The sequence below is a fragment of the Lethenteron reissneri genome, chromosome 25, assembly GCF_015708825.2.
Source record: "Lethenteron reissneri isolate LAM-NWPU_2019-01 chromosome 25, ASM1570882v1, whole genome shotgun sequence".
NCBI lineage: Eukaryota > Metazoa > Chordata > Hyperoartia > Petromyzontiformes > Petromyzontidae > Lethenteron > Lethenteron reissneri.
Window position 1 is genome coordinate 5,967,980 of NC_083803.1, and position 12,054 is coordinate 5,980,033.

Consider the following 12,054-nt stretch of genomic DNA (forward strand, 5'->3'; position numbering starts at 1 on the left):
TTTGTCGATGAAACAATAAATTCCTACACTCTCATAACACGTATTGAATCGTGCGCGTAGGAGTTAACAAAAAGAAATGTGTGCCAAGTATATGCTAATTATATGCGAATGTTACATTTGTATTCATGATGTGAACACAACTGTACAAATGATGTAAAAAACTGAAACAATAGAAAGATGATGCAAAAACGTGCAGAAGATAATTTATTCCAGAATCGAATCGCGACCCCAGTTTGTGAAAATCCAACCCATATGTTGGAGGGGTGAATTGTCACATTTCTAGTGGGCCCTGGAAACTGTTTTTATCCTCGATCCCCTTCTGGAACCTACACTTACCAGTGTGGTGAAGTATGGTCTAACTAATTCTGTGACGGAAAGGCGAAGGGAATAAATAATTACAGAGCTGTACATTACACATTTTTTTAAAGTATTCTAACAAGATTACAGGACTGGGCACTCATTTCATTCCGAGCTGAGATGAAAAAGGGCACTTTGTAGAAGAGCAACGGCTTTGAGACCCAGTCAATTGAAGAAAGCCCCACCGATACAAAACCAGATGTGAATAGTTCATACTTGTGGCGAGGGACTTTTGAAAGCTCTCAGAACAAAACAAAAAAGCAAGAAAGAAAATGTGGAGCTCTGAACACGGTGTGGTTTGCTAGTAGCATAAACACTGCACCCTTAAGAACATCCCACATGGCTCGCAACTAAAATAAATAATTATAGAAACCATATTGGCAGATGAAGTCTGCGAAGCTGTTAAAAGCATTTTGAAATATTGCATATCACAAACTTAGAAGTCCGGCAGTAATTCAAAACAGATTGTCTGGGGGGGGGGGGGGGTAGTCATAATGCAGGGCACTGGTTTGATATTCATACCTAGCACTCAGTGAACTGGCCAAAGGTATCGGTTAACATCTCGACACTCCAATCAGTTTATTTTTCGATCATTTACCCCTTCTGTTTAACCGAAACAAAGAGGTAAAAAAATATTTTGCTCGTCTGCCACAATAAGGTTTCAAAATCCTTTACATCTCATTATAGCTAAGGCTGACAGAATGTTATTTTTTAAATCAAGAGGATTACGGTTTAAGCCTCCACAAAGCAGCACTATGAACTATAAACAAAACACCGCTGTTCGTAGCTTGCATTTTGCAAACACAGCTGCGACAGCAGGAATGTGAGGGTACATCGGTTCAATGATCAATATCGATTCTTCAAGCTCACGATACAACGCCGTGTGCAGCAATCGATATGTGTTGTTGTGTGCAATGGGTTCAAGTGACTCGCACCAGCAACAAGAGGTCGCTAACATTCACTCAAATGTTACAAAAAGAAGAACCCATTAGACCACTGGTGAGAGCTCATTCTGGTAACCTCATGGTGAGTGTCGTCTTTCCACTGTCTGTCTGTCGGGAGTTGCATAAGACCGTCGACTGTTGGCATTGACAATGTGAGCAGCATAAACCACTTTATTATTTTGGGTTGTTGACATCACGGTTCCTCCAAGCAAGCTTGTACTGTATACGTGACGATATCAAACCAGCTGTTTTTAAATGTTATGAATCACTGGGGCAGGGTGTTTTGTAACGTCTACAATCGCATGTATTCCATTAAAGATTTTTTTTTTTTCAAAATATATAAAGTGGATGTCTTCTTGTGTTCCGACTGGCTTTATTTGGCAGGATTTTTTGTTGTAAACATATATATACACTTGAAATTAAGAGTTTGTTTAAAAACTATCTCGAAAGTGCTCGTTCTCGCACTCACCGCTGACTCGACGGACAATGGCAAAAACACGTGCGGTGCCGCAGCATGGCACTCCGCCCAAAAAGCGGCGCATGTATTTTTAATTTTTAAAAGGCACACGAACGATCGCACAAGTTGTAACCAGAGGCAATAGTTTCCTGGCCTGTGATGCCTTTTGGTGTAGAATATCTAACATGGCACGTAATGGTGCCAGCTAGAAGCTTACCTAGAAGAACTGTTCTGGATAAGTTTCTCCATGTGCACTATTACGGACCTTATAAATATTAACTTTTCTAAGTGATCACAGCTGGTTGGAAGGATTCCCTGCTTACTGTTGATTCTAAAGCTCACAATACATGCTTTGCATATCACATCTAAGAGTCGATGTTTAACGATGTACCTCTAATGTATGTAAATGGGTTAATATCACCCCTGCAATCAAAGGAGGAGTTACTTAATTTTTTTTATTATTTAATAGATGTGTAATCTGAATCGAAAAAGATATCCTCAAATTGATTTAAGTAGGGTTGGTAGAGGTAGCTCTGAATCGTTCCACTCCTGTGCTTCTTGAGAAGTGATAATACACATAAATGCATTAATCTTGTGCAGATAATTTTTTCTAAATAATTAATCCAGAGAGTAGAATTGGTTCATAATAAGTCCCCCCCTGACCAAAAGACCCACAAAGTTTATTTGTTATATTTTGTCCATATTATTCAGTTAAAAGTTTAGGGAATTTTCACAATGACCTAAAACCTTCACGGGAAATGGAAACCCCCACGTGCGTTGGGGTGGGCAGCTCGCGTAGCCACCGAATTCTCTCGGAGTCCCACGCCAAGGACGAAGGAGGGAAACACAATTGCACCTGCGTGGAAGGAAACAGGCATCTTCACGCCACGTGCAGGGGACGTAGCGCGCGGTTGGCATGGGTCCTGGCGCAAAGAATGACATAGGATCCCAATTCGACTTTCTCCACTCTGCATAATCTGGCGCCTGGTTCTCGGTGCAGTTGCACTGCCTGCACACTCAACAAGTTATGCCACTAACCATGGCATTGAATCCGACGGGGGGCTAGTCGAGTGGGGGAATGGGGGGGGGGGGGTGGTGGCAGGTTGCGGGAGGAAGTGGATGCGGGGGTGGACACTCACTGCGCTTGCAGTCGTAGACGTTGCAGCACTCTCCGGGCCGCCCCGTGGCCTTGCGCATGAGCGTGGCCTGCGAGTCCGAGGGGCAGGCCCTGCGCACGCAGCCCGCTGGGCGGCACTCGCATCGGCTGGGCAGCGGGCAGCACAGGCCCGGGGGCGCAAAGCCCTCGATTAGCACGGAGTCGTCGGGGCAGCGTGGGGAGAACTGCACGACGCAGCGCACGCCCGAGCAGTCCGGCTTCTCGTCTGCACGCGAACGTGAGAAGGAAAGACGAAGATTCTCGCTTAGCGGCATGGCACGTGGATGTTCGCGAGACACCTGTTAAGGCCGGCGCAGCGGTCGAAGGGGTGTCTGGTCGACACCAAGCCTGGCTGGCCACCCCACGTCTCCCAAATGCTGATGTTCACATAATGCACGGGGTACTCATTTAAGGCTGAGTCAGCCTAGCAGAAGCCCAGGACCGATTCATATAATCACCACTGAATTGAACCCAAGTCACCAAGTTTGTAGTGCAGCACGATAACCACGGTGCTACTGTATTTGCACACACACGTACATAGACACCCCTATAGCCTTAACAGACTCGAAGGAGCAAGTGCTGTTTAGCGAGCACCTATGAAGATCGGAACGGCACACAAGGGGGTAGTGGCCAGCACCACGCCCGACGGCCTTTGTTTCCCCAGTAGCGATGTTTAAACACCGCACCAGGTACTCATTGGAGGCTGAGTCGACCTAGGAGAGGCCACACGTACACACACACACGTACGTGCGCGCGTACGAACGCACACCGCAAGAGAGAGAGGCTCCGGCACCTGCTGCTGAAAACACTGGCCACCCTCACCCCATGCTGACCCCCCTCTCTCACTTCCTCGCTATTCCTCCAGCTGCTTCTCTGACGATCCATCATGCCCCCTTCCTCTGCTCAGACATACCAGTCGGTTTTTTTTGTTCCTGGCTACGACACAGATGAACTTAAAAACTGCACTGTATGGAACGCGAGAACTGGTAAGTCGGCTCTTAAATGGACACACGCGTTATGGGTTTTCAACAGTTGACAGAGGCAAGATGTGGTTTTTATATATTTTTTAAGTTCTGTTTTACTGACTTCGGGATTTAACATTTTTTTCCAGAACAAAAAACACTTTTGATATGCGGCGCTGACGAAAACAACGTTTGTTTAAATTTGTCTTACAAAGCGTATATGGTGCAATAATTCAGGGCTCATTGGAAGTGCTGTAAATAACGGGTGAATTCTTGACATTTGTTGCCACTTTAAATTTACACAGTGACGAGATGACTTGGGAGTAGGAGGGAGTCTTTTTCGTTCACGTCCAAAGCTAATGTTGTGCGTTAACATTTACCCGCGGGTATTTTCTCACAAAAACAGGCCAATAGCGCACTATCAGTTCAGTACACATTTCGTCAAACGATGACTGCAATCTGCGTGCTTGTTGTTGAAACCGTTTTGCTTGTGCTCTATAAAAGGCTGGTGTGTCCCCCAGCTTGTCGTCATGGGTATAAGTATTCTCAATGTTTAAACAGAAACGCTGTGCGATGCCACCTGTCATTCCAAATGCTGGGGGAGCATGCGGTACGTGCACAGACCAACCCTTGGAGCGCCTGTATGCATAACAACTTGTACATTTATTTTTGACCTCCAAGGCTGGGTGAACCGGGGACACCCTGATATAACAACGGAGCGTGTGCATTAGTGCTGTGTACCCAAGGAGTCCAATTTACAACTGGAAAGCAAAACAGCGCGTGCCTCGGCGAACAAAAGGCACAGCGATATCTACTTATTGCAATGGCGCACAGACAACTTGTACAACACAAAAGCCAACATTTACAACCACAACCTCAGGGCACTTAAATTCCCTCGCCCTGCTTTGAATGGCCTGGCCATTGGCAAAACACCCGAGCTTATTTATATTCTTTCAATTACAAGGCAGCGTATCGACGATGGCGGCGGTGTTACCGTCGCTAAAAGGGATAGCGGCCGGTGCTCGCGAATAACGTTGAAGTGGCGGACAAGAGGACGTCTGTTGCAGTTGATTTATCGTGGTGGACGATGGTGAATGATGACGGTGGAGAAGAGAATTTAACTTAATTCTAGATTTGAAGTTTTCGTGATTGCAAGAATCCATACTCTTTGGTTCTTTCGGTAAAGTCACGTAGGTGAAACAAAGAATAATAATAATAATACAATTTGTATGATTATTTTATTTTTAGTATTTCACTTGTTCCTATAAATCACAGCCAGAAAAGTTCCCCAAGTTTTATAAAATAAAAAAAACACAAAAGCAGTGTTCCTATCGAGTATAGAACACGCTGAAATAGCGAATTTTTTTTTTTAAATGTCACCACGCAAATGTCATGGGAAACTTTCTTTTAAAACATGTCACCTTGTCTTACGTGTGTACGTTAGTACACGCAGACTTTATGGTGAAGGTGCACCCCTGCAATTGCTGGCTCACGCTATTTCTGGCAGAGAGGCTTTCACCAGAAGAAGGCCTTGAGAGCCCATCTTGCGGGTATTTGGCCTACTCTTCCACACAATGGCGGAGCCAAGATTTTCAGGTAGGGGGGCAACCCCTCCAGCAATAAAAAATGATAGGAGTTGTAAAGACTTGTCCCTTGCTCTTTATTCGACGCGTATGCAGCGATGGCGCAGCCATCGATCGAGGGTCGAATTCGAACCGCGTTGTGTGATCGGCATCGCGCTCGCTGAAGGTGGTGATGCCTTCAGGGAAGTCGTGTCCTTTATACGCAACTGCGTATAATTCTGTGAGTCACTTATAACTGCTTTGCCCTTACTTATTGCCAATTATGGACCCAGACTATTATCCTATCATCTCATAGAGTCCCTGGCACGTAATAATATGCTACATAGTGGCAGTGTGTGTGGCAAAATGCCGATTTACTACTAACAATTAACCCAAATGATCTGATCGAAATTAGGGATTTCGATCGGATCATTGGGGGGGGGGCACGTGCCACCCCCACTGGCTCCGCCAGTGCTTCCACACTGGTCAGACACCTTGAATGAGGTGAGAGTATTCACATATATTACCCCACCGCACATGGCCTGCCGATCGAGTTATACTGCCGTGCCACCGTTAAAACGAAGAGGAACGACACCAAACCAAAAACATTTTGGGTCAGCAAGCCGGGGGCCCCTCGCCCCCGCACACGCGGCCACGCCTCGGCCAACTCGTCACACGGAGCAGCTGTCATCGGCGCTGGCTATCGGCACGACGCACACGCTCCTCGCGCGGCCTGCGATAAAGCCGCAGCAGTGACCCCTGTCAGCGGCATAACGCGGCGCTCCCACGCCTGTCCACCCCCCCACCACCACCACCACCAACCAGCTGCCCACCCCCCCCCCTCCCAACCCCACCACACCACTCGTTCGCCTCCCATCTGCTGGGGCGCACAGACACATCGCGCCCACCACCCCTTAACCACGCCGAACTTTATCAAGGGGCTCGCAAAAAAAAACAGCTGTTGGGCAGAAGACTTTGGCCCTGTGTGTGTCTGCCCGATAACCGCGTGGGCAGCTTGGAGATTATCTGTCCGGGCAGACCACGCACAAAAGGATCAAGACCCCCCCCCCCCCCCCAACTTCAATGCAGATTAATTATATTGTAAGTGCCTGCACACCACTCGTCATCGTAACAAAGGTGAATTTCTGTCATGAGCGTTTAAACTAGTAAATGACAATACGTGCAATATAAGGTTTGACTAAAAAACAAGGTAAACATCAGTACTAAGCGTTACTGTTTGTCGCCTTCGGGTTTTATGGCCAATGGTAGAGTACGTCACTCATTTGTAAGTTGACAATGTGGCCTCTCGAAAATGAAAGTTAATAACAATATACGACGAATATCATTGCCACAGATATGAACATCGATTCAGAACAGAATTATTGCGGTGAGAAATTCGGACGGGATACAACGCCCCATTGATTTTTGAAACTGCACTCAGGCAGTGTTAAACAGTGTCGTTCCATTCGACGAAAGAACACAGCGGAACAGACTCGCAGTTCACAGGTACTGCTCATGTCAGTCGATTATTTAAGGTTGACCTTTTGGAACACGGACTCTGGATGAAAAACACAATGTACCGAAAATTAATACTCCCACCCCACCCGCCTTTTTTTCGACATATAAACATGTTTTTTTTTCCTTTCGCTCGTCCATCAGAAATCTTTCGAAAGTGAAGTTAATCCCTGAAAAAAGAAAACGTCACTGAGACGTGGCGAGCCCGCAGTCATTCCAACGGCTCGACAGGCCTAGGTAGCCCACAAATAAACTCATTTCACCCTCCTCCTCCTCCGCACAACCCGCCCAGCTTCATGCGCTCACATATTTCCATTTTTTTTATAAAGTTTGGTGACCGATGAAGCATCCCGCACGAATTGTGTTCTCGGCCGCACGCTTATGAAGTGATAAGCTCAGACCCCTGCTTGCTTGCCCATCGCCACATATATAACCTCTTGTTGTAACAGCTCTCTCGCTGGTTCAACGTTTCCACTGCTGGATTATATTTTTTCCGCCTGAGGACGACCGCTTATGTTGCGATCAAAACGTCGTGATTTATTAGATTTTATACCGAAAGAACCAAAGAATATGGATTCCTGGAGTCACGAAAACTTCAAATCAAGATCAAATAATGCTATTTAATCGCTAAGGTGCATTGGCGGCGAAGTGATTAACCCGCTGTGCTATGAACCCTGACGACCTGCGTTACATTCCTGGCCAGGGGTAACATCAGTGGCAAGTGAGATCTCAACCAGTCACGCACTTCCCCCTACAGTCCTCGACGGCATTGGCTCTTCATTTGTGGCACTTAACTCGTAGATGTTTAGGAAAATAATCCCTTACTAAAAAACTACGTAAATCAACTCATGGATGAAAGGCATCCCGACGCCATATCAGTCATGGGGGTTGTTTGACCATACTTCACCACTCTGGTCAGTGGAGGTTGGTGAAAGGAGCGCCAAGAGGTGATTCACAGATATAACTTGAAAGTGACGTCAACAACATTTACAATTTGAGTACTCAAATTGTAAATGTTGTTGCTTCAACACACCAGTGGGCTAAAGCAGTGAACTATTTGTCTTTGTCAACGTGACACATTTTTACTGATTGGCCGTGTCGGGTGGTGGAGGGTTACGACACATTTATAAATAAACGCGATCTAAACCCAAAAATCGTTGATTATAGATTAAACGTTGAGTTTTGTAAGGGCACCACGGGGTGACCAGCCCCTACCCACCCAGCCCCACCCCTCCCACCCCCACCCAGCCCCTCTCCACCCTCCCCTTCCCACCCAGCCCTACCCTCCCCACCCTGCCCCTCCCCTCCCTACCTAGCCCCTCCCTCCCTACCTAGCCCCTCCCTCCCCACCCAGCCCCTCCCCACCCTCCCCTCTCCACCCAGCCCCACCCCTCCCATTTTTGATGCACGACGGACGGACAGAATAATCTCCTGTGGGCTGGTGTAACCAGGAGGTTATTACCAGTAATATGTTTCGTTTAAATAAATATGTGCAGTGAGTTGAGCCTGGTACTAAACAGGCTCACATCCTTCTTGACTTCTGAGATGGCAAGATGAGGAAAATCTTAGGAAGATTGTTGATATAGGCACTGGTCTGCCATGTCGGTTGTGATAAGTAGACGAATGCATGACCAAATTATCATCCCAGGCTTGACATTCGGCAGCTCCCTAATAAACACATTTATACCGGCTATGAGCATAGGAAGGTGCGTGACAATCCTCTGAATCATGGGTGCTGGCATCTTTCACTTTTGGAAATATATCTAAACCGTAGGAAGTGCATGCATCTGGCATCATTATTTTCCATGAAAAGTTCTTATTTTTAGTCTTATCTTTACTAACGAGAGTTAAACATTAAAAAATGTTATTTAAAAAAATACATTTATGTATTTCGTAGAACATGATACCATTTAACAGAAATTAGCCTTTTCGACAACCCCATCTGTTCAGGCTCAAAAGGTTCAGCCGGAATGACATTTTAAAATACACCTACGAAGACACATTCCTCGTAAAATCTTATTTGGCAAATGTCAAGGTAGACTCAGGGAAATGAATCATACTTTGCTTGCGGTTAGCAGAAAATATGCACTTACATGAAGTTGGCCATATTTGCATCTAGGCCTCGGTCAAATCACTGCACTCAAGAGATGGCTATCGGGTGAAAAGGAAGTGAAGTCTGCGCGATTGTCTGACTGATACGGCCTGCAGGCATGTGACTGGCGTGCTCGCTTGGCACCACGAACGGAGCTTCGCTTTTGTGACTGTGCAATTCTTTTGGCTTTTCACGGCCGCTGCCAGAGCGAGCTTCCCGAGCACTGATCCACATCGAGAGCCACGGTATGCCCTCCCCATGCCCCCCCATAAACATTTAAAATGCCTTTTTCCCCCACCCCCGAATTGCTGATCGGTAAGCATTTGTGCCAGTCGATACACATTTCTCGTGAGAAATGTGACTCTCAGCCATTTGGCATATCTGCCGTGATGTAACCAACATTGTTGCTATTTGCCCTCTCAACTATTTACACATACATCGGCCCTATCTCGTGCTCTGCATCTCATTCCATTAGCCATAACCTGCCTTGTTTGGCAGGAGGCTATGCAGGGCAGAGAGCTCCAATTTCAAGCCTTATCAGACGCAGACAAAAAAAAACCTCACCTAACACTAGAAGGAGGGGCAACGTCTACTGGAAGGAAACCACTCCAATGCCCCCCCCCCCCCACAGCCTGATGTTTGTACACCGCCAATGCAACACACACGGCAGACCGTGTATGTTGTTGTACTATATAACCTTTTGGCCACATTAGGGTAAATCAAACGTTTAGAATCCACGGATAAGGTAGAGGAGCAAATGTCCCTCACAGCCGAGATGTGTGTGTGTGTGGGGGGGTGTACCGATTACGCACGTGGGCGTTACGAACTAAACCGATTTGCAGAAGGAGGGTGGTCACAGGCCTGCGCATTGTTCGCTTAAAGAGGGCTTGCTCAACAACACACACTGCCTCGTACCTGCGGATAGTGTTAAAAGGGTCACTGTGCCACACGACTTGGGGATTGTTTAAACATCCACGCAAGCATTTCAGCATGCGCATTGCTTAGCACGCCGAGAATGTTCTACCGTATACACATATAAAGTCGTGCAATGCGAGGACAGAGGCCACACACATGCAGCGTAACTGTGATGCCAAGCACATCACACAGCATCGCGGTTGGCGTCACTTAATACGGTCGAAGGAGAGGGAGAGGAGGAAAACGTCTTAAACATAACAAACCCTCCCACCCCCCCCAGACCACGACTAAACAGCTGCTGTAATGTTAGACGTCAACAGACGTGCCCAGGTGTGTCTCGCTGGTGCCAAAAAAACACGAAGACGGGGAGCATTTTGGTGGAGAGGTTTTGAGAGAGAGACAAGATGGGAGGGGGGGGGGTGCATCGTTAATGGGAGGTGGCCGAGTAGTGTAGTGTGTGTGTGGGGGGGGGCACAATTGCCCCACTGTACGTGGTCAAGCGAATGCCTCGTTCAGCTGCTCAGAGCAGAGCGTGTCCACCATCGCCTCAAAAAAGAAATACCTGCAACCCTATGAAGTTTTCGATAACTGCACATTTTTCAACCGAAACGCTGACAAACGTTTTGCTCGCGTCAAACAAACAAACCAAAATTCGTCCTCGTTTCGGAGGAATTTCCGTGTGCAGCGGTGTGGACATTTTGAACGGCTTTGTTAAAAAGGGGAAAGAAAAAGCATTAATTCTAAATTTAAGAATAAAGAAAAAGCAATTCCCATTTCATCGCGGAAACGTGAACAACCCCTCTGAGTCACGCGCTCAAGGAGACACCGACTGTAAAGACTCGTCGTGTTGGTGGTCAACGCGTCGGTCAGAGGCGCATCCAGCGGCCGATATGAACTGTCTGTGCGCGCAAAAGCAAAACAACGTTGAGTAGTCTGGGATCCCCGGTGGCTGGCCCGTCACCCGTGAGTAACGCGCCTCTTTGTCGACGCCAGACGCTAACAATGCCCGCGACAATTCACCAAAAACAACAGGAAGGTCCGCGGCTCTGCGGCACAACCAGCGGGGACTTTAAAACTGTGTCCTGAAAAAAAAACAAATCACCCCGCCAGTGTGCGCTTTCATGCAACTCAGCACTTAATCCACCCAACATTTGAATTTTACGAGCCGTCGGTGTCACTGTCAGTGTGCGTGTAGGTCAACTGCATTAAATCGTACGGGTATTCGTTATCTAACCAGACTTAACAACGGGGGAAGGGGTGGGTAACCTGTGTTTTTAATGCCAAATTAGGCACAGAAGTAGTAGGCTGCTGTGCTTGCACATTTTACCCTTCAAGGAAGACTCCAGTGAAGTGGATTGGAGCCATGCGACCAGGATATCAGTGAGAAAACACGACGGGACGTCAAAATAGATCAGTTAACCAAGGCCCAAACACAATAGATCGGCCACATTAAAATGTCCATTGCATACCGTAGCCAGTTGAGTCCTGGGAATGAGCCCAGAGTGTAATGTTTCTCTATTTACGAGGGAGTGCATTGTTATTGGATTAGCAAGCATCACTTGCACAAGTGTGAGCACTTGGAGATAGACAAAGATCCCCCATATAGCCATAATAGACTGTTGGCGAGCACCTATTAATACGAGGGAGTGGGTGGCCAGCACCACACCTGGCCACAATTGTTTCCCCAGTGGCAATGTTTATACGTCGCACCAGGTACTTATTTTAAGCTGAACCGACCTAGGGGAGGCCCAGGCCCTGTTCAGATAATCGTCACTGGTGTTGGCCGTGAGTGGGAATCGAACTCGGGGAGGCAGGTTCTTAGCGCGGTGCATTAAAAACAGCACGATTGCTCTCCACACACACACTCGTACACGCTCTCGTGCATTCACCCTCATGGACACCCGATTTGCCATAAAATCTTCATGTCTTATTGTTTACAGTAGCAGGTTACAATGAATATAAAGGTTTAGTATCATGATCTGTGACATGTCAAGAGGTTTGTTCATAAATAGCATGATTTGTGGCGCTCACAAAATTTTAAGCCAGTTCAATATAGCTAATTTAATCACTGACACATTGTTTTTGATTATTGCA

The 12,054-nt window shown here is 46.9% G+C and overlaps 1 protein-coding gene across 2 annotated transcripts in view; it reads right to left on the reverse strand.

Annotated features, from left to right (window-relative positions):
• CRIM1 (cysteine rich transmembrane BMP regulator 1) overlaps positions 1 to 12,054 on the reverse strand; it is a 77,885-nt gene that overhangs the window by 37,948 nt on the left and 27,883 nt on the right. For both annotated transcript variants that reach the window (XM_061559053.1, XM_061559052.1), the window contains exon 3: positions 2,898 to 3,140. In XM_061559053.1, coding sequence (XP_061415037.1) covers positions 2,898 to 3,140 — 243 coding nt within the window. The remainder of the gene's footprint in view (positions 1 to 2,897; positions 3,141 to 12,054) is intronic.